We start from the raw sequence: 23,937 nt of genomic DNA, 5'->3' as shown, positions 1-23,937 counted from the left end.
AAGGTATAGGAAGATGAATTAAGCATGTTTCACCACCTGAAAAAAAAATTTCTGTGAGGGTTAAATAAACTAATCCATTTGGGAATTGTCAGTTACATGGTAAGAGCTCAGGCAAGTTTGGCTGTGCTGCTACTGATCCTAAATATCTGTTTCATTTGTAGATCTCTAATTAAAATCTCTCTCCATTTATTGATTATAGGTGCATTTTCTCAACTCTATGTGGAATAATTTGGGAAAGAAATGATAAACTATAAAACATAGAGGTGGGAATATTATCTGCAATTCCATCATTAGGATTTTTTTATGTTTATTTTATTTTATTTTATTTTTTCAGTGTTCCAAGACTCATTGTTTAGGCACCACACCCAGTGCTCCATGCAATATGTGCCCTCCTTAATATCCACCACCAGGCTCACTCAACCCCCCCTCCCCTCCCAAACCCCAAGTTTGTTTCTCAGAATCCACAGTCCCTCATGCTTCATCTCTCCCTCCAATTTCCCCCAATTCACTATTCCTTTCCTTCTCCTAATATCCTCTACCTTATCCTTTATGTTCCACAGGTAAGTGAAACCATATGATAATTGACTTTCTCTGCTTGACTTATTTCACTCAGCATAATCTCCTCAGGTCCCATCCATGTTGATACAAAAGTTGGGGATTCATCCTTTCTGATGGAGGCATAATACTCCATTGTGTATATGGACCACATCTTCCTTATCCATTCGTCCGTTGAAGGGCATCTTGGTTCTTTCCACAGTCTGGCAACTGTGGCCATTCCTGCTATGAACATTGGGGTACAGATGGCCCTTTTTTTTCACTACATCTGTATCTTTGGGGTAAATACCCAGTAGTGCAATTGCAGGGTCATAGGGTAGCTCTACTTTTAATTTTTTGAGGAATCTCCATACTGTTTTCCAACGTGGCTGCACCAACTTGCATTCCCATCAACAGTGTAAGAGGGCTCACCTTTCTCCACATCCTCTCCAACACTTGTTGTTTTCTGTCTTGTGAATTTTGGTCATTCTAACTGGTGTAAACTGGTATCTCAATGTGGTTTTTTTTTTTTTTTTAAATTTTTTATTTTTTATAAACATATATTTTTATCCCCAGGGGTACAGGTCTGTGAATCACCAGGTTTACACACTTCACAGCACTCACCAGATCACATACCCTCCCCAATGTCCATAATCCCACCCCCTTCTCCCAAACCCCCTCCCCCCGGCAACCCTCAGTTTGTTTTGTGAGATTAAGAGTCACTTATGGTTTGTCTCCCTCCCAATCCCATCTTGTTTCATTTATTCTTCTTCTACCCACTTAAGCCTCCATGTTGCATCACCACTTCCTCATATCAGGGAGATCATATGATAGTTGTCTTTCTCTGCTTGACTTATTTCGCTAAGCATGATACGCTCTAGTTCCATCCACGTCGTTGCAAATGGCAAGATTTCATTTCTTTTGATGGCTGCATAGTATTCCATTGTGTATATATACCACATCTTCTTGATCCATTCATCTGTTGATGGACATCTAGGTTCTTTCCATAGTTTGGCTATTGTGGACATTGCTGCTATAAACATTCGGGTGCATGTGTCCCTTTGGATCACTACATTTGTATCTTTAGGGTAAATACCCAATAGTGCAATTGCTAAACTAATCTTTGACAAAGCAGGAAAGAATGTCCAATGGAAAAAAGACAGCCTTTTCAATAAATGGTGCTGGGAAAATTGGACAGCCACATGCAGAAAAATGAAATTGGACCATTTCCTTACACCACACACAAAAATAGACTCAAAATGGATGAAGGACCTCAATGTACGAAAGGAATCCATCAAAATCCTTGAGGAGAACACGGGCAGCAACCTCTTCGACCTCTGCCGCAGCAACATCTTCCTAGGAACAACGCAAAAGGCAAGGGAAGCAAGGGAAAAAATGAACTACTGGGATTTCATCAAGATCAAAAGCTTTTGCACAGCAAAGGAAACAGTTAACAAAATCAAAAGACAACTGACAGAATGGGAGAAGATATTTGCAAACGACATATCAGATAAAGGACTAGTGTCCAGAATCTATAAAGAAATTAGCAAACTCAACACCCAAAGAACAAATAATCCAATCAAGAAATGGGCAGAGGACATGAACAGACATTTCTGCAAAGAAGACATCCAGATGGCGAACAGACACATGAAAAAGTGCTCCATATCACTCGGCATCAGGGAAATACAAATCAAAACCACAATGAGATATCACCTCACACCAGTCAGAATGGCTAAAATCAACAAGTCAGGAAATGACAGATGCTGGCGAGGATGCGGAGAAAGGGGAACCCTCCTCCACTGTTGGTGGGAATGCAAGCTGGTGCAGCCACTCTGGAAAACAGCATGGAGGTTTCTCAATGTGGTTTTGATTTGAATTTCCCTGATGGCTAATGATGATGAACATTTTTTCATGTACCTGTTAGCCATTTGTGTGTCTTCTTTGGAGAAGTGTCTGTTCATATCTTCTGCCTGTTTTTTGATGTGATTATCTGTTTTATGGGAGTTGGGTTTGAGGAGTTCTTTATAGATCTTGGATATCAGCCCTTTGTCTGTATTGTCATTTGTGAATATCTTTTCCCATTCCATGAGTTGCCTCTTTATTTTGTTGACTGTTTGCTTTGCTGTGCAGAAGCTTTTGATCTTGCTGAAGTCCCGAAAGTTCATTTTTGCTTTGGTTTCCTTTGCCTTTGGAGATGTGTCTTGAAAGAATTTGCTGTGGCTGATGTCAAAGAGGTTAATGCCTATGTTCTCCTCTGGGATTTAGATAGATTCCTTCCCCACGTTGCAATCTTTCATCCATTTTGAGTTTGTCTTTGTGTATGGTGTGAGAGAATGGTTGAGTTTAATTCTTCTATACATAGCTGTCCAATTTTCCTAGTACCATTCATTGAAGAGACTGTCTTTTTTCCATTATATATTTTTTCCTGCTTTGTCAAAGACTGTTTGACCACAGAGTTTGCAAGAAAGTTGAACTCTCTCTCTTTTCACAGATGACATGATACTTTGTATGGAAAACCCAAAAGACTCCACACCCAAAGTACTAGAACTCATAGAGCAATTCAGTAATGTGGCAGGATACAAAATCAATGTACAGAAATCAGTTGCTTTCTTATACACTAACAATGAAAATATAGAATAGGAAATTAGAGAATTGATTCCATTTACTCTAACATCAGGAACCATAAGATACCTTGGAATAACCTTAACCAAAGAGGTAAAGGATCTGTACTCAAGGAACTACAGAACACTCATGAAAGAAATTGAAGTAGACAAAAAAAGATGGAAAAGGATTTCATGCTCATGGATCAGAAGAACAAACACTGTTGAAATGTCCATACTGCCCAGGGGCATCTATACTTTCAATGCCATCCTAATCAAAATTCCACTGGCATTCTTCAAAGTGCTGGAACAAAGAATTCTAAAATTTGTATGGAACCAGAAAAGACCCTAAATTGCTAAGGAAATATTGAAAAAGAAAAACAAACTGGGGGAATCATGTTGCCTGGATTTCAAGCTTTACTACAAAGCTCTGATTACCAAGACAGCATGATACTGGCAAAAAACAGACACATAGACCAGTGGAACAGAGTAGAGAGTACAGATATGGATCCTCAACAGTATGACTGCATTCCTAATTATTTTAGAAAGGAGATTATATAGACATATAAAATTTCTTTTTTCTTAATGATGCCACTCATATTCTCTGCAAAATGTTGCCTATTTATTTTGATTTTTTTCATCTGGAATAAACATTTGAATAGTGTCATCATTATCATGGTGATAATTGTAGCTAACACACATCACATAGTTACCATGGGCCAGGCTCTCTCTCTCTCTCTCTCTCTCTACTTGTATCTCTCTCTCTTTCTCTCTGTTTTCTTTGTGTTTTCACATTTAATTCCTCCAACACCCATAGGTAATTTCTATGATTGTCCTCTGTTTTCCAAATAGAAAATCTAAGGAAAGAACTAAGGTAAGAAAGAAAAATTTAAATAGCTTTCCTAAGATCACATAGCATTAAGTAACAGGAGGAATTCAAGCTCAGAAATCAAGAGAAGGTGAGAAGGAATGAGAAGGAAGAAGGAGGAGATTGAAGGACATGATGGGAAGACAATGGGAGGAGAATGTTCAGATAAATTGAGATATAAAGATAAAGAGAAACAAGCCAAAAAATATGAAGACATAAAAGCCAAAAGAAGATATGGTTAAACAGTAATTTTTATTAAAAACTGTATGATAGGGTGCCTGTGTGGCTCAGTGGGTTAAACCGCTGCCTTCGGCTCAGGTCATGATCTCAGGGTCCTGGGATCAAGTCCCGCATCGGGCTCTCTGCTCAGCGGGGAGCCTGCTTCCTCCTCTCTCTCTCTCTTCCTGCCTCTCCAACTACTTGTGATCTCTCTCTGTCAAATAAATAAATAAAATCTTAAAAAAAACTGTATGATAAATGTTGTAAATGTACAATATTTGAAAGCAAAGATAGGATAGTCTCTTATTACTTAGCAAAGTGAATTTCACTAATAGCTGTTTAATATATCCTTTACATAATATTTATAATGAGAAATTCTAATTGGGTAAAATATGAAGAAGACCAAAAAGAGGAAAAGAAACAGAGACTTAATGAATGACATGTATCAAAGATTAGGAGAGGTCACTGAATCTTTTATTTTTCCCTAAACTATAGGTAGCAGAATCTCACCTTTGAGTAGGAAGGAGTCAAATAAGTCATACTGCCCCTCTTTCTGCCTCTGTATTGGAACCATCACAGGCTTTTGAGCACTACTTTTGAACGATTTTCCAAAGAGGTGACTGCTCCAGAAGCTATGATCACAATTTGCAATGACAGCCACAGTGATTTCATCCTCCTGGGCTTTTCTGAGAAGCCATATTTGGAGAAGATACTTTTCTGGGTTGTTCTGATCTTTTATTGTTTGACTATTGCAGGAAATACAGTCATAATTCTTGTTTCCTCGAAGGATCCTAAACTCCACATCCCCATGTATTTCTTTCTTTGCAACCTTTCCCTGCTAGATCTCTGTTTCACCAGCAGCTGCGTTCCACAGATGTTAGTTAATTTCTGGGGTCCAAAGAAGACCATCAGCTACATTGGCTGTGCCATTCAACTCTATGTCTTCTTATGGCTTGGGGCCACTGAATGTGTCCTTCTTGTGGTCATGGCTGTGGACCGCTATGTGGCAGTGTGTCATCCACTGCAATATACTGCTATCATGCACCCCAAACTCTGCCTGGAGCTGGCCATCCTTGCATGGGGGACTGGCCTAGTTCAGTCTCTGATCCAGTCTCCTGCCGCCCTCCAGTTGCCCTTCTGCTCCCACCGCAAGGTGGATGACATTGTGTGTGAAGTCCCAGCCCTGATTCAGGCCTCTAGTGCAGACACCACCTACAATGAAATCCAGATGTCCATAGCCAGTATCATTCTCCTGGTGGTACCCCTGGTCATCATTCTTTCCTCATATGGGGCTGTTGCTAAGGCTGTGCTGAAAATAAAGTCAGCTGCAGGGCAGAAGAAGGCATTCAGCACCTGCATTTCTCACATTCTTGTGGTGTCCCTCTTCTATGGCACGGTCACAGCTGTTTACCTCCAACCCAAGAACCGCTATGCTCAGGAACAGGACAAGTTCCTCACCCTTTTCTACACTGTTGCAACCCCATCCCTTAACCCACTCATCTACACCTTAAGGAACAAGGAGGTCAAGGGGGCACTAATAAGACTGGGGAGGAGGACCTGGGATTCCCGGAATAACTGAAGTGGCTGACATATATTGGTCTCTAGCTTAACTTGTGAAGAGAGAAGAACCTCATGGCAAAAAGCTGAAGATTTACCATCTAACCCCAAAGTAGGGGAGAGTTAGCTGTATTTCGTTCACCCTGAGACTTCAGCCCCATTCATCAGTGACTGATTAGGCCCTCACTTTCTTTGGGGTGCTGACTGAGGCATAGTATGATATAGAAATGACTACACTTAACATCGTTCTCTTAAAGAATGCTCAATACAATTGAAACACAGAGAAAAATAAAAGACCAAGCAATATATTTTGTGTCTTGACATTTCTTTCTTTTTCCTTCTTTCTATTTTCCTCCAAGCTCAACCACAACTTTCATCCAAATGATCAGCCCAAAAAGGGTCTGAAAGTTTTGAGACAGAAAACTTTAAGGAACTTCTGTGTTCTCTGGCACTCTGATCTGGTGGGTCTCAGTTCCCAGTCACTGGAGCCTTGTTGCCACAGCAGGACTATTGCTGATGCATCATGTGCCCAGAACTACCCAGTGCAAGGTGTCAGCCAAGTAGAAGTCCACATTTACCACTTTTAGGGTCCAGATTCTTAGTTTGAGCCCTGACATGCCAAACCCCTAATTACAGGAATAGACTTGATTTTTTTATTCATTTTTAGATGCTGTTATAATCAAATAGCTTTCTTTTGACCAGATCCAATTCTTGTTCATTCACTTTCCATTATACATCTATTATGTAGTAGGGCTGGGGATATAATGGTAGATAAGAAAAAATCATCAGCACCATGGAGCTTATGGTCAAATGGTGAGTGCAGATACTAAACAAAATCTTCTGTATTGCTTAGTGGAGAGAGAATTGTTCTCCAGTTCCTGCCTCAGGCTGATTACCATGCTGCATGCATTTGGACTTTTGAATATCATGAACCAAAGATTTATTTGTGTTGCTTTTTAGCTATTGCTTTAAGTGTTGACTGTTCTCATTAGTTTCATTAAAATCGTAAGTATAAATTATTGGCTTTGTTGTATAGATTGTCTAGTTAACCGTGTTCTATCCTTAGTTGCCTTTCATTCACTGGTGCCACTTTCCTATATAGGTGGAACTAGGATCAGGCCCTGTTGCTCTCACTTTCTGCTCAGAAATAACAGCATAATTTCTGTGAGGATGTAACGTAGTTTCTCACTGTCTATAAAAAACAATGCTTATGGGGTGCCTGGGTGACTCAGTGGGTTAAAACCTCTGCCTTCAGCTCAGGTCATGATCCCAGGATCGTGGGATCGAGCCCCACATCGGGCTCTCTGCTCAGCAGGGGAGCCTGCTTCCTCCTCTCTCTCTGCCTGCCTCTCTGCCTACTTGTGATCTCTGCCTGTCAAATAAATAAATAAAATATTAATAAAAATACTTATTAAATTTTGATATCCTTCTGCTCAGTTGCAAAGAATACAGGGAATGACTGAGAAGAAGACAATAAGGACACAGGTTGTTTTGTGGCTTTACTCTGAGCTCTCCGTTCAGGGACATCCTGGGCAGGGGATAGTTGTGATGGGTGTTATTGGCTCATGGTGTGACATGGTCAATAAGTAGTAACTGTCCTGGAGGTGAAAGTAGGGCTGCTGGGGGAGGGATTCAAGATGGTGGGGGAGTAGGGGATGTCATTTCAACTGGTCCCCTGAATTTAGTTGGATATCTATCAAACCATTTTGAATACCCACAAAATCAGCCTGAGATGTAAGAATATATATATCTCGATCTCTAGAAGCAGAAAATCAACTCCTTTTTGCAAGTGGGATGTGTGCAGTTGTGAATCTGTAGGGATATATCAGAAGATAAGCAGAGTGAGGAGGAACCCTCCATAAGCTGGCTTCTGGAAAGTGATAAAACACTGGAGCACAAAATCAGAACCTTTAGAAATCTACTCTAGTGAGAGACCTCCCTCTCTGAAAGGGGCTCTGGAAATGAAAAAGCAGAATTCTAGGTAGGTCACTGTGGTCTCAGGATATGAGGAGCCACAGGGTGAAAGGGGGTGCCTAACCCAGTGCACTGCCTGAGCAGTGGAGCCAGGAAGCAGGTTATGGTCAGTGAGCCCAAGAGGGGGCTCTCAGCTCAGATCATTATGAACCTTGAGCTGCACTGGTGGATAATCACTTTTTTCTTGAGCAGCCTGAAAAAGTCTAGAACCAGTGCCTGCAACTGGGCAAAAGCTCACAGGGTGGTAGTGGCCCAGAGGGACATCAGGGTGGCACCCAGACATGATCCAGCAGCTTCAGGTGTCTGCAGGAGCGTGTGGCTGCTTGTGCTTTTGGAAGCACAAAGGACAGTGGCACTCCAGGGCCCTTGGGACTACCTTTGAGAGAGTTGCAGTGGACACGCACAATGAGAGGCTTACAGTTTGGGGCACAGACAGAAGTGGAGACTCTGTCCTGGAGAGTTTATTAAAGAGAACAGATTGTAACCTTTCTGCTCTGGGCCAGATATTTGGGCACAGCCATTTTTGCCCTAATCCTCTGAAGGGGTGTGAAAAGCCTCCAGGGAGCAAAAGCCAGAGGACCAGTTTCCATTGAGCCCACACCCATGAGAGGGGGTGGGACAACTTTGCCCAGGCAGGGATACCTGAGAAACAGCATGGCAGGCCCCTCTCCCCATGAAGACAGGTTGAAGAACAAGTGGACAACAAGCCTACAGATCCCATAAGACTGTAGAATTCCAACACCATGGGAAAATAGCATATTGAGCTCTAGCTCCTGCTGCATGACTTATTTTTCAGATAAAATTCTCCTTTTCCATTCATCTGTTGATGGACATCTAGGTTCTTTCCATAGTTTGGCTATTGTGGACATTGCTGCTATAAACATTTGGGTGCACATGCCCCTTTGGATCACTACGTTTGTATCTTTAGGGTAAGATTTCCATTTGCAACAACATGGATGGAACTAGAGCGTATCATGCTTAATGAAATAAGTCAAGCAGAGAAAGACAACTATCATATGATCTCCCTGATATGAGGAAGTGGTGATGCAACATGGGGGCTTAAGTGGGTAGGAGAAGAATAAATGAAACAAGATGGGATTGGGAGGGAGACAAACTATAAGTGACTCTTAATCTCACAAAACAAACTGAGGGTTGCTGGGGGGAGGGGGTTTGGGAGAAGGGGGTGGGATTATGGACATTGGGGAGGGTATGTGCTTTGGTGAGTGCTGTGAAGTGTGTAAACCTGGTGATTCACAGACCTGTACCCCTGGGGATAAAAATATATGTTTATAAAAAAATAAAAAATTAATTTAAAAAAAAATTCTCCTTTTCTGGGAACCCTCTTACATTGTTGGTGGGAATGCAAGTTGGTGCAACCACTTTGGAGAACAGTGTGGAGATTCCTCAAGAAATTAAAAACAGAGCTTCCCTATGACCCTGCAATTGCACTGCTGGGTATTTACCCCAAAGATACAGATGTAGTGAAAAGAAGGGCCATCTGTACCCCAATGTTTATAGCAGCAATGGCCACAGTCGCCAAACTGTGGAAAGAACCAAGATGCCCTTCAACAGACGAATGGGTAAGGAAGATGTGGTCCATATACACTATGGAGTATTATGCCTCCATCAGAAAGGATGAATACCCAACTTTTGTAGCAACATGGACGCGACTGGAGGAGATTATGCTGAGTGAAATAAGTCAAGCAGAGAGAATCAATTATCATATGGTTTCACTTATTTGTGGAGCATAACAAATAGCATGGAGGACATGGGGAGATGGAGAAGGGAAGGGAGTTGAGGGAAATTGGAAGGGGAGGTGAATCATGAGAGACTATGGACTCTGAAAAACAATCTGAGGGCTTTGAAGGGGTGGGGGTGGGAGGTTGGGCGAACCAGGTGGTGGGTTGTACCAATACATACCAGGGCATGTATTGCATGGAGCACTGGGTGTGGTGCAAAAACAATGAATGCTGTTATGCTGAAAAGAAATTAAAAATTTAAAAAATATATTAAAAGAGAGAGAGAGCCTAAAAGTAACATATGAGAAAAGAACAGACAATATACAGTAGCAGTCACCTTACAGGTAATACAGTGGCACTAAATTCATACCTTTCAATAGTTACCTTGAATGTAAGTGGGTTAAATGTCCCGTCAAAAGACACAGGGTATCAGAATGGATAAAAAAACAAGGCCTGGGGCGCCTGGGTGGCTCAGTGGGTTAAGCCTCTGCCTTCGGCCCAGGTCATGATCTCTGGGTCCTCAGATCAATCCCCGCATCAGGATCTCTGCTCAGCAGGGAGCCTGCTCCCCCCCCCCCCCTGCCTCTCTGCCTGCTTGTGATCTCTCTCTCTCTCTCTCTGTCAAATAAATAAATAAAATTTAAAAAAAACAAACAAACAAGATCTATCAATATGCTGTCTGCAAGAAACTCATTTTAGACTCAAGGACACCTCCAGATTTAAAGTGAGGGGGTGGAAAACAATTTACCATGCTAATGGACATCAAAAGAAGGCTGGGGGGGGGCAATCCTTATATCAGATCAATTAGATTTTAAGCCAAAGACTATAATAAGAGATGAGGAAGGACACTATATCATACTCAAAGGGTCTGTCCAACAAGAGGATCTAACAATTTTAAATATCTATGCCCCCAACGTGGGAGCAGCCAACTACATAAACCAATTAATAACAAAATCAAAGAAACACATCAATAATAATACAATAATAGTTGGGGATGTTAACCCCCCTCACTGAAATGGACAGATCATCTAAGCAAAAGGTGAACAAGGAAATAAAGGCTTTAACTTGCACACTGGACCAGATGGACATCGCAGGTATATTCAAAACACCCAACAGATTTGAGCTACTGTGTATATCTTGATGAAATGTTATGATGCTGAACAGTTCACTCAATGTTAATTCTCAGTTTTATAATTTTACAAACAGATAAAGTATTTGCAATGAAATAGAAAGACAATGTGTGCTATGCAAAAATATAATTTTAAAAAACTTTCAGTAGATGTCTAAAATTGAAGGGCTTCAATATTTGGTATTTAAAATATATTGAACATTGCATATTACAAGATAATTACTATGAATAATTAAGTTTTTTACAGTGTTTTTTCACTGAAGTATAGTTAACATACAATGTTGTATTAGTTTTATAACATAGTGATTCAATATTTGTATACATTACAAAATGATCATAAGTCTAGTTACAATGTGTGACCACACAAAGTTATTACAGTATTACTGACTGTATTCCCTATGCTGTACTTTATATCCTGACAACTTAATCATTTCATAACACAAAGTTTGTCCCTCTTAATTACCTTCATCTATTTCATCCACCCCACCTCCCTCCCTTCTGGCAACCATAAGTTTTTCCCCCTGTATTGAGTCTGTTTTGTTTTTCTTCTTAGATTCCAACTATAAATGAAATCCTATGGTATTCATCTTTATTCATCAAACTTATTTCGCCTCGCATAATACCTTGGCAGTCCATCTGCCTTGTCACAAATGGTAAGATTTCATTCTTTTTTATGGTTGAGTAATATTCCATTGTGTGTTTGTATTCTTTATCCATCTCTTGATAAACACCTTGGTTGCTTTAGTATTTTGGCTAACATAAATAATGCTGCAATGAATAGAGAAGTGCCTATATATTTTCAAATTGGTGTTTCATTTCCTTTAGATGAAAGCCTGAAAGTGGAATTGCCACAATAGTAGTTCTAGTTCTATGTTTAGTTTTTTCCATATTATTTTCCAGAATGGCTGCACTGTTTGTGTTCCCACCAACAGTGCAAGAGCATTCCCCTTTCTTTTCTTCATACCAATACCTGTTATTTCTTGTCTTTTATACTAGTCATTCTGAGGCCTGTGAGATGGTACCTCACTGTGGTTTTGATTTGCATTTCCCTGATAATTAATGTTGAAGATTGTTTCATGTATCTATGGCCATCTAGATGTCTTATTAAAAATATGTTTATTGAAACTTTTTAACTTTTTTTTAATTAAACTGATTTATTTATTTTCGGAAAAACAGTACTCATTATTTTTTCACCACACCCAGCGCTCCATGCATCCGTGCCCTCTATAATACCCACCACCTGGTACCCCAACCTCCCACCCCCCCGCCACTTCAAACGCCTCAGATTGTTTTTCAGAGTCCATAGTCTCTCATGATTCACCTCCCCTTCCAATTTACCCCAACTCCCTTCTCCTCTCTAACACCATTGTCCTCCATGATATTTGTTATGCTCCATAAATAAGTGAGACCATATGATAATTGACTCTATCTGCTTGACTTATTTCACTCAGCATCATCTCTTCCAGTCCCGTCTGTCACTCTCGGCCCGCAAGAACGACCCGCAGACGAGGTGAGTGGCAAGCTTCTTTTATTAGTAATGGCGGCCGCGCCGCACCAAGCACTTACAGCAGTATTTATCCACGAAGTTCACCCGTTCTCGCCCCCCTATTTGGCCAATCATAACGCCGTGCACGCAGTGTCCTTGTGGACCCTTATGTAACCATACAGGACTCTATTGTTCTCTAGCGGTGATCATGCGTTTATCTCTTGGCTCCTGGTGCTGTGTGCGTCAGCCACGAGCGCACCCACATCCTCCTAAACCAATCATTCTTAGTTCCTCAATCTTCAGGCACTCCCGTCTACGTGACTCCTTGCATCTGCTGGATGGCTCTCCACACCCGTCCATGTTTCTACAAAAGTTGGGGATTCATCCTTTCTGATGGAGGCTTAATACTCCATAGTGTATATGGACCACATCTTCCTTATCCATTCGTCCGTTGAAGGGCATCTTGGTTCTTTCCATAGTTTGGCGACCGTGGCCATTGCTGCTATAAACATTGGGGTACAGATGGCCCTTCTTTTCACTACATCTGTATCTTTGAGGTAAATACCCAGGAGTGCAATTGCAGGGTCATAGGAAAGTTCTATTTTTAATTTCTTGAGGAATCTCCACACTCTTCTCCAAAGAGGCTCCACCAACTTGCATTCCCACCAACAGTGTAAGAGGGTTCCCCTTCTCCACATCCTCTCCAGCACATGTTGTTTCCTGTTTTGTTAATTTTGGCCATTCTAACTGGTGTAAGGTGATATCTCAATGTGGTTTTAATTTTAATCTCCCTGAGGGCTAGTGATGATGAACATTTTTTCATGTGCCTGATAGCCATTTGTATATCTTGATGGGAGAAGTGTCTGTTCATATCTTCTGCCCATTTTTTGATATGTTTGCCTGTTGTGTGTGTGTTGAGTTTGAGTTCATTATAGATCCTGGATATCAGCCTTTTGTCTGTACTGTCATTTGCAAATATCCTCTCCCATTCCGTGGGTTGCCTCTTTGTTTTTTTGACTGTTTCCTCTGCTGTGCAGAAGCTTTTGATTTTGATGAAGTCCCAAAAGTTTATTTTCACTTTTGTTTCCTTTGCCTTTGGAGACATATCTTGAAAGAAGTTGCTGTGGCTGATATCAAGGAGATTCCTGCCTATGTTCTTCTCTAGGATTCTGATGGATTCCTGTCTCATGTTGAGGTCTTTTATCCATTTTGAGTTTATCTTTGTGTACGGTGTAAGAGAATGGTCGAGTTTCATTCTTCTACATAGAGCTGCCCAGTTTTCCCAGCACCATTTATTGAAGAGACTGTCTTTTTTCCACTTTATATTTTTTCCTGTTTTGTCGAAGATTAATTGACCATAGAGTTGAGGGTTCATATCTGGGCTCTCTACTCTGTTCCACTGGTCTATGAAGTTATTATCAACAGTTATATGCCAATATGCTTAGCAACCTAGATGAAATGGATGCATTCCTGGAAAAATATAAACTACCAAAATTGAACCAGGAAGAAATTGACAACCTGAATAGAATGATATCTAGTAACGAGATTGAAGCAGTGATCAAAAACCTCCCAAAAAACAAGAGCCCAGGACCTGACGGATTCCCTGGGGAATTCTACCAAACTTTCAAAGAAGAAATAACACTTATTCTCCTGAAGCTGTTTCAAAAAATTGAAGCAGGGGAGGAGTCAAGATGGCGGAGAAGTAGCAGGCTGAGACTACATCAGCTAGCCAAAGATCAGCTAGATACCTTATCTAAAGATTGCAAACACCTGCAGATCCATCGGCAGATCGAAAAGAAGAAGAACAGCAATTCTGGAAACAGAAAAACAACCACTTTCTGAAAGGTAGGACCAGCGGAGAAGTGAATCCAAAGCAACGGGAAGATAGACCCCGGGGGGAGGGGCCGGCTCCCGGCAAGCCGCAGAGCAAGGGAGCACAAAATCAGGACTTTTAAAAGTCTGTTCCACTGAGGGACATCGCTCCAGAGGCTAAACCGGGGCGAAGCCCACGCAGCATCAGCGTGGCCTCAGGTCCCGCAGGGTCACAGAAGGACCGGGGGTGTCTGAGTGTCGCAGAGCTTGCGGGTATTTGAATGGGAAAGCCGGCTACAGAGACAGAACCGACAGTAAGCTCGCAGCTTGGGGTGACCTTGAACCGGTCGCAGGCTCAGTGAGCTCCGAGCGCGGCCGGAGGTCAGGCAGACGGGAGTAACTGGGCGCTGTTCTCTGAGGGCGCACTGAGGAGTGCAGCCCTGGGCTCTCGGCTCCTCCCGGCCGGAGACCAGGAGGCTGCCATTTGTATTCCCGTCCTCCAGGAACTCTACGGAAAGCGCTCAGGGAACAAAAGCTCAAGAAAGCAAACCCCAGCGGATTACTCACCCCGGCCCTGGGTAAGGGCGGTGTAATTCCGCCTGGGGCAAAGACATTTGAGAATCATTACAACAGGCCCCTCCCCCAGAAGATCAACAAGAAATCCAGCCAAGACCAAGTTCACCTACCAAGGAGTGCAGTTTCAGTACCAAGGAGAGCAGCAGAATTCCAGAGGAGGAGAAAGCCAAGCAAGGAACTCATGGTTTTTTCCCTGTGATTTTTTTTAGTCTTGCAGTTAATTTAATTTTTTTCTTTTTCATTTTTTTTTTTTCTCACCTTCGGGTAAAAAAATTTTTTTTTAACTGTGACCTTTTTGTTTTTTAACGATTTTTTACTAGTTTATCTAATATATACATTTTTTCTTTTTTATATTTTTCTTAGGTGTTTTCTTTTTTTTAATTCTTTTCTTTTCTTTTTTTTTTTTTTTTTTTTTTTTTTTTTTTTTTTCCTTTTTGAACCTCTTTTTATCCCCTTTCTCCCCCCTCACAATTTTGGATCTCTTCTAATTTGGTTAAAGCATATTTTCCTGGGGTTGTTGCCACCCTTTTAGTATTTTACTTGCCCCTTCATATACTCTTATCTGGACAAAATGACAAGACAGAAAAATTCAACACAAAAAAAAAAGAACAAGAGGCAGTGCCGAAGGCTAGGGACCTAATCAATACAGACATTGGTAATATGTCAGATCTAGAGTCCAGAATGACAATTCTCAAGGTTCTAGCCGGGCTCGAAAAAGGCATGGTAGATATGAGAGAAACCCTCTCGAGAGATATAAAAGCCCTTTCTGGAGAAATAAATAACTAAAATCTAACCAAGTTGAAATAAAAAAAGCTATTAATGAGGTGCAATAAAAAATGGAGGCTCTCACTGCTAGGATAAATGAGGCAGAAGAAAGAATTAGTGATATAGAAGACCAAATGACAGAGAATAAAGAAGCTGAGCAAAAGAGGGACAAACAGCTACTGGACCACGAGGGGAGAATTCGAGAGATAAGTGACACCATAAGACAAAACAACATTAGAATAATTGGGATTCCAGAAGAAGAAGAAAGAGAGAGGGGAGCAGAAGGTATACTGGAGAGAATTATTGGGGAGAATTTCCCCAATATGGCAAAGGGAACGAGCATCAAAATTCAGGAGGTTCAGAGAACGCCCCTCAAAATCAATAAGAATAGGCCCACACCCCGTCACCTAATAGTAAAATTTACAAGTCTCAGTGACAAAGAGAAAATCCTAAAAGCAGCCCGGGAAAAGAAGTCTGTAACATACAATGGTAAAAATATTAGATTGGCAGCTGACTTATCCACAGAGACCTGGCAGGCCAGAAAGAGCTGGCATGATATATTCAGAGCACTAAACGAGAAAAACATGCATCCAAGAATACTATATCCAGCTAGGCTATCATTGAAAATAGGAGAGATTAAAAGCTTCCAGGACAAACAAAAACTGAAAGAATTTGCAAATACCAAACCAGCTCTACAGGAAATCGTGAAAGGGGTCCTCTAAGCAAAGAGAGAGCCTACAAGTGGTAGATCAGAAAGGAACAGAGACCATATACAGTAACAGTCACCTTACAGGCAATACAATGGCACTAAATTCATATCTCTCAATAGTTACCCTGAATGTGAATGGGCTAAATGCCCCTGTCAAAAGACACAGGGTATCAGAATGGATAAAAAAATTGAAGCAGAAGGAAAACTTTTAGACTCTTTCTATGAAGCCAGCATTACCCTGATCCCAAAACCAGGCAAAGACCCTACCAAAAAGGAGAGTTTCAGACCAATATCACTGATGAATATAGATGCTAAGATTCTCAACAAGATCCTAGCCAACAGGATCCAACAGCACATTAAAAAGATTATCTACCATGATCAGGTGGGATTCATCCCTGGGCTACAAGGATGGCTCAACATTCGCAAATCAATCAATGTGATACAACAAATTAATATGAGAAGAGAAAAGTACCACATGGTCCTCTCAATTGATGCAGAAAAAGCATTTGACAAAATCCAGCATCCGTTCCTGATTAAAACGCTCCAAAGTATAAGGATAGAGGGAACATTCCTGAACTTCATAAAATCTGTCTATGAAAGACGCACAGCAAATATCATCCTCAATGGGAAAAAGCTTGCAGCCTTCCCGTTGAGATCAGGAACAAGACAAGGATGCCCACTTTCACCACTCTTGTTCAACATAGTATTAGAAGTCCTAGCAACAGCAATCAGACAACAAAGAGAAATAAAAGGTATCCAAATTGGCAATGCAGAAGTCAAACTCTCTCTCTTTGCAGATGACATGATTCTTTATATGGGAAACCCAAAAGACTCCACCCCTAAACTACTAGAACTCATACACCAATTCAGCAACGTGGCAGGATACAAAGTCAATGTGCAGAAATCAGTGGCTTTCTTATACACTAACAATGAAAATACAGAAAGGGAAATTAGAGAATGATTCCATTTACTATAGCACCAAGAACCATAAGATACCTGGGAATAAACCTAACAAAAGAGGTAAAGGATCTGTACTCGAGGAACTACAGAACACTCATGAAAGAAATTGAAGAAGACACAAAAAAATGGAAGACCATTTTATGCTCTTGGATCGGAAGAATAAACATTGTTAAAATGTCTATACTGCCTAGAGCAATCTATACTTTTAATGCCATTCCGATCAAAATTCCACCGGTATTCTTCAAAGAGCTGGAGCAAATAATCCAAAAATTTGTATGGAATCAGAAGAGACCCCGAATCGCTAAGGAAATATTGAAAAATAAAAATAAAGCTGGGGCATCACGTTACCTGATTTCAAGCTTTATTACAAAGCTGTGATCACCAAGACAGCATGGTACTGGCATTAAAACAGACACATAGACCAGTGGAACTTTTTTAACTTTTAAATCAGATTGTTGTTTGTTGTTGATTCGTATGAGGTTTTTTGTTGGTGGTGGTGGTAGTGGGTTTTTTTGTTTTCTGATTTTTGGGTTTTGGAGGAGTTGTATTTTGTTTGGTAACACATCTTTTAAAAAGATTTTATTTATTTGGCAGACAGAGATCACAAGTAGGCAGAGAGGCAGGCAGGAGGTGGGGGAAGCAGGCTCCCCGCTGAGCTCTGGGATCATGACCTGAGCCAAAGGCAGAGGCTTTAACCCACTGAGCCCCCCCCCCCAGGTGCCCCATTGGTAACATATGTTTTTTTTTTCTCTATTTTTTTATTAACTTTTTATTTTTTCAGCCTAACAGTATTCATTATTTTTGTACCACACCCAGTGCTCCATGCAGTCTGTGCCCTCTCCAATACCCACTACCTGGTTCCCCCAACCTCCCACCCCCACCCCTTCAAACCCTCAGATTGTTTTTCAGAGTCCATAGTCTCTCATGGTTCACCTCCCCTTCCAATTTTCAACATGTGTTTTTAATCTGAAATTTTTGTTTAAAGTAAATGCAGCCCTGTGGGTTTGGCTACTGCATATAACAACAGGGGACAAATCAAGTATTTCAGGGTTGATTTTTATGAAGCCATGGATGAATATACATCTATCATAGAAGTCCAACCCACTTTTGGAGTTCCATATTACACCAGAGGATTGATATTGTATAGGCTGGGTATGAATTTTTTTCCTTTTTGTCCTTGAGTATATTTTATGAATTCAGAGCTCTCAAATGTAAAACTAATGTAGTAATCACATTAGTTCCTTATATATCATATATATTAATATCTTGTCAGATATATCATTTGGAAATATCGTCTATTCAGTAGGGTGCTTTTTCATTTTAAAAAAGTTTTTATTTAAATTTCAGTTAGGGGCATATGGATGGGTAAGTTTGGGTAAGTGTCTGACTCTTGATTTCAGCTCAAGTCATGATCTCATGGTGGTGCGATTGAGACCTGCATCATACTCCATGCTCAGTCTGGAGTCTACTTGAGATTCTCTCTCTCCTCCCTCTGCCCCTTCCCTGCTCGCACTTATAAATAAATAAATATTCTATTTAGTTAATGTTAGCAATTAATATTAGTAGTAATATTAGTTTTGGGTATACAATATAGTGACTCATCACTTCCATACAAAACCTGTGCTCTCCACAAGTGCACTCCTTCATCCCCATCACCTATTTACCCAACCCCCACCTACCTCCCGCTGGTAGCAATCAGTTCATTCGCTACAGTTAAGAGTCTGTTTCTTGGTTTGTCTGTCTCTCTCTCTCTCTCTCTCTTTACTGCTTTGTTCATTTCTTTTGCTTTTTAAATTTTACACATGAGTGAAATCATATGGTATTTGTCTGTCTTTGACTTACTTCATTTAGCATAATACTCTCAAGCTCCATCCGTGTTGTTGCAAATGGCAAGAGTTCATTCTTTTCTACAGCTGAGTTATGTTCCATTGCATATTCCAAGATATATAGCACATCTTTATCCATTCATCAGCCCATGGGCACCTGGACTATTTCCATAACTTGACTGTTGCTGATAATGCTGCTATAAATATCTGGGTGTGTGTATCTCTTTGAAATAGCATTTTTGTATATTTTAGGTAAATATATCTAGTGCAGTTTCCAGTTCATAGGGCAGTTCTATTTTTAACTTTTTGAGAATGTCCATACCATTTTCCAGAGTGGCTGCACCAGTTTGCATTCCCAGCTGTCTGAGAGGGTACCCCTTTCTTCACATCCTCACCAACACCTATTGTTTCTTGTGTTTTTAATTTTAACCATTCTAACTGGTGTGAGGTAGTATCTCATTGTAGTTTTGATATGTACTTCCCTAATACTTGTGATGTTGAGTATCTCTTAATGTGTATATTGGTCATCCCTTCGTCTTCCTTGGAGAATGTCTGTTCATATCTCCTACCCATTTTTGATTGGATTATTGGGGGGGTTTGCATGTTGAGTTGTACACGTTCTTTTTTCTTCAAATATTCATTTAAATTCTAGTTGGTTAATATATGATGCAATATTGATTTCTGGAATAGAATCCAGTGATTCATCACTGACTTACAACAGCCAGTGCTCATCATAACAAGTGCCCTACTTAATATCCATCACCCATCTAGCCCATCCCCCAATAACCTCCCTCCATCACCATCAGTTTGTTTTCTATCATTGAATCTCTTATGCTTTATTTCCCTCTCTCTTTTCCCCCATCCCATATATTCATCTATTTTGTTTCTTAAATTCTACATATGAATGAAATCATATGGTATTTCTCTTTCTCTGACTGACTTATTTCACTTAGCATAATACCCTCTAGCTCCATTCATATCATTGTAAATAGCAAGATTTCATTCTTTTTTGATGGATTAGTAATATTTCTTTGTATATATACCACATCTTCTTTACCCACTCATCAGTTGGTTATTTGGGCTCTTGCCATAGTTTGGCTATTGTTGGTAGTGCTGCTATAAACATGGGAATACCTGTAACCCTTCGTATCTGTATGTTTGTATCCTTTGGGTAGACACCTACTAGTGCAATTGCTGGATAATTGGTTAGTCCTATTTTTAAATTTTGATAGTTGTCTTTCTCTGCTATCAAAATTTAAAAATAGAACTAACCAATTATCCAGCAATTGGGAACCTCCACACTATTTTTCATATTAGCTGCACCAGTTTGCATTCTCAGCAACAGTACAAGAGGTTCCCTCTTTCTTACATGCTGACCAAGACCCATTGTTTCTTGTGTTGTTAATTTTAGCCATCCTGACAGGTATGAGGTGGTATCTCATCCTGGTATTTCCCTGACAATGAGTGATGTTGAGCATTTCTTCAGGTGTCTGTTAGCCAACTAGATGTCTTTTTTTTTTTAAGATTTAAAAAAAAATTTTAATTTCTTTTTTTTTTTTAATTTTTTATTTTTTATAAACATATATTTTTACCCCCAGGGGTAAAATTCTTTTTTAACTTCTTTTCAGTGTTCCATAATTCATTGTTTATGTACCACACCCAATGCTCCATGCAATATGTGCCCTCCTTAATATCCACCACCAGGCTCACCCGATCTCCCACCTGCTTTCCCTCCCAAATCCTTAGTTAGTTCCTCAGAGTACACAGTCTCTCATGGTTCATCTCCCCCACCCCACAATTTCCCCCAGCTCCCTTCTCCTTTCCATCTCCCCATGTCCTCCGTGTTATTCCTTATGCTCCACAAATAAGTGAAACCATATGATACTTGACTCTCTCTGCTTGACTTATTTCACTCAGCAGAATCTCTTCCAGTCCCGTCCATGTTGATACAAAAGTTGGGTATTCGTCCTTTGTGATGGAGGCATAACACTCCATAGTGTATATGGACCACATCTCCCTTATCTATTCATCCATTGAAAGGCATCTGGTTCTTTCCACAGTCTGGCAACTGTGGCCATTGCTGCTATGAACATTGGGATACATATGGCCCTTCTTTTCACTACATCTGTATTTCTGGGGTAAATACCCAGTAGTGCAATTGGAGGGTCATAGGGAAGCTCTATTTTTAATTTCTTAAGGAATCTGCACACTGTTTTCAAAAGTAGCTGCACCAACTTGCATCCCCACCAAGAGCGTAAAAAGGTTCCCCTTTTTCTACTTCCTCTCCTACACTCTTTGTTTCCTGTCTTGTTAATTTTGACCATTCTAACTGGTGTAAACTGGTATCTCAATGTGGTTTTGATTTGAATCTCCCTGATGGCTAGTGATGACGAACATTTTTTCATGTGCCTTTTAGCCATTTGTGTGTCTTCTTTGGAGAAGTGTCTGTTCATGTCTTCTGCCCATCTTTTGACGTGATTATCTGTTTTGTGTGTGTTGAGTTTGAGGAGTTCTTTATAGATCTTGGGTATCAGACCTTTGTCTGCACTGTCATTTTTGAATATCTTCTCCCATTCCATGGGTTGCCTCTTTGTTTGGTTGACTATTTCCTTTGCTGTGCAGAAGCTTTTGATCTCTATGAAATCCTGAAAGTTCATTTTTGCTTTTGTTTCCTTTGCCTTTGGAGACATGTCTTGAAAGAAATTGCTGTGGCCGATGTCGAAGAGGTGACTGCCTATGTTCTCCTCTAGGATTTTGATAGATTCCTGCCTCACGTTGAGATCTTTTTTCCATTTTGAGTTTATCTTTGTATATGGTATAAGAGAATGGCCAAGTTTCATTCTTTTATATGTAGGTATCCAATTTTCCCAGTACCATTTATTGAAGAGACTTTCTTTTCTCCTCTGTATAATTTTTCCTGATTTATCAAAGATTATTTGATGATAGAGTTGTGGGTCCATATCTGGGCTCTCTACTCTGTTCCACTGGTCTATGTGTCTGTTTTTGTGCCAGTACCATGTTGTCTTGGTGATCACAGCTTTGTAATATAGCCTGAAATCAGGCAACATGATGTCTCCAGTTTTGTTTTTCTTTTTTAACATTTCCTTATAAGGAATCATGTCATCTGCAGAGAGAGAGAGTTTGACTTCTGCATTGCCAATTTGGATACCTTTTATTTCTCTTTGTTGTCTGATTGCTGTTGCTAGGACTTCTAATACTATGTTGAACAAGAGTGGTGAAAGTGGGCATCCTTGTCTTGTTCCTGTTCTCAACGGGAAGGCTGCAAGCTTTTTCCCATTGAGAATGATATTTGCTGTGGGTCTTTCATAGATATATTTGATGAAGTTCAGGAATATTCCCTCTATCCCTATACTTTGAAGTGTTTTAATCAGGAACGGATGCTGGATTTTTTTTTTAATTTTTTATTTTTTATAAACATATATTTTTATCCCCAGGGGTACAGGTCTGTGAATCACCAGGTTTACACACTTCACAGCACTCACCAAAGCACATACCCTCCCCAATGTCCATAATCCCACCCCCTTCTCCCAAACCCCCTCCCCCCAGCAACCCTCAGTTTGTTTTGTGAGATTAAGAGTCACTTATGGTTTGTCTCCCTCCCAATCCCATCTTGTTTCATATTCTTCTACCCACTTAAGCCTCCATGTTGCAACACCACTTCCTCATATCAGGGAGATCATATGATAGTTGTCTTTCTCTGCTTGACTTATTTCGCTAAGCATGATACGCTTCTAGTTCCATCCATGTTGTTGCAAATGCTTTCATGATGAAAGATGCGAAAATTCAACAAAATACTAGCCAATAGGATTCAACAGACATTAAAAAGATTATTCACCACGACCAAGTGGGATTTTCCAGGGCTGCAAGGTTGGTTCAACATCCGCAAATCAGTCAATGTGATACCCACATCAAAAAAAGTAAGAACAAGAACCATATGATACTCTCAATAGATGCTGAAAAAGCATTTGACAAAGTACAACATCCCTTCCTGATCAAAACTCTTCAAAGTGTAGGGATAGAGGGCACATACCTCAATATCATCAAAGCCATCTATGAAAAACCCACTGCAAATATCATTCTCAATGGAGAAAAACTGAAAGCTTTTCCGCTAAGGTCAGGATGCTGGATTTTGTCAAATGCTTTTTCTGCATCAATTGAGAGGACCATGTGGTTCTTCTCTCTTCTCATATTAATTTGTTGTATCACATTGATTGATTTGCAAATGTTGCACCATCCTTGTAGCCCAGGGATGAATCCCACCTGATCATGGTGGATAATCTTTTTAACATTTCCTTAGCAATTCGGGGTCTCTTCTGATTCCATACAAATTTTAGGATTGTCTGTTCCAACTCTTTGAAAAATGCCCATGGATTTTTGATTGGGATGGAATTGGAAGTATAGATTGCTCTAGGCAGTTTAGACTTTTTTTTTTTAATTTCTTTTCAGCGTAACAGTATTCATTGTTTTTGCACCACACCCAGTGCTCCATGCCCTCCCTAATACCCACCACCTTGTTCCCCCAACCTCCCACTCACCACCCCTTCAAGACCCTCAGGTTGTTTTTCAGAGTCCATAGTCTCTCATGGTTACATTTATTTGACAGACAGAGATCACAAGTAGGCAGAGAAACAGGCAGAGAGAGAGGAGGAAGCAGGCTCCCTGCTGAGCAGAGAGCTCAATCCCAGGACCCTGGAATCATGACCTGAGCTGAACCCAAAGGCTTTAACCCACTGAGCCACCCAGGCACCCCAGCAGTATAGACATTTTAACAATGTTTATTCTTCCAATCCATGAGCACAGAATGGTCTTCCATCTTTTTGTGTCTTTTTCAATTCTTTCATGGGTGTTCTGTAGTTCCTTGAGTAAAGATCCTTTACCTCTTTGGTTAGGTTTATTCTAAGGTATCTTGTGGTTCTTGGTGCTATAGTAAATGGAATTGATTCTCTAATTTCTCTTTCTGTATTTTCATTTTTAGTGTATAAGAAAACAACTAGTTTCTGGACATTGATTTTGTATCCCACCACATTACTTAATTGCTTTATGAGTTCTAGTAGTTTGGGGGTGGAGTCCTTTGGGCTTTCCATATAAAGAACCATGTCATCTGCGAAGCAAGAGAGTGACTTCTTCATTGCCAATTCGAATACCTCTTATTTCTCTTAGTT

At 40.4% G+C, this 23,937-nt stretch overlaps 1 protein-coding gene across 1 annotated transcript; it reads left to right on the top strand.

Moving 5' to 3' along the window:
- The first annotated feature begins 4,855 nt into the window (after positions 1-4,855).
- Positions 4,856-5,800, top strand: LOC101693478 (olfactory receptor 2H2). The gene has a single exon (XM_004781873.1). The coding sequence runs from the start codon at positions 4,856-4,858 to the stop codon at positions 5,798-5,800; it is 945 nt and encodes a 314-aa protein (XP_004781930.1).
- Positions 5,801-23,937: the final 18,137 nt, after the last annotated feature.

This window comes from Mustela putorius, unplaced genomic scaffold (genome assembly GCF_011764305.1).
Source record: "Mustela putorius furo isolate JIRA1106 unplaced genomic scaffold, ASM1176430v1.1 tig00537295_pilon_pilon_pilon, whole genome shotgun sequence".
In the NCBI taxonomy this organism is placed as follows: domain Eukaryota; kingdom Metazoa; phylum Chordata; class Mammalia; order Carnivora; family Mustelidae; genus Mustela; species Mustela putorius.
This window is presented reverse-complemented; position numbering and strand designations above follow the sequence as displayed.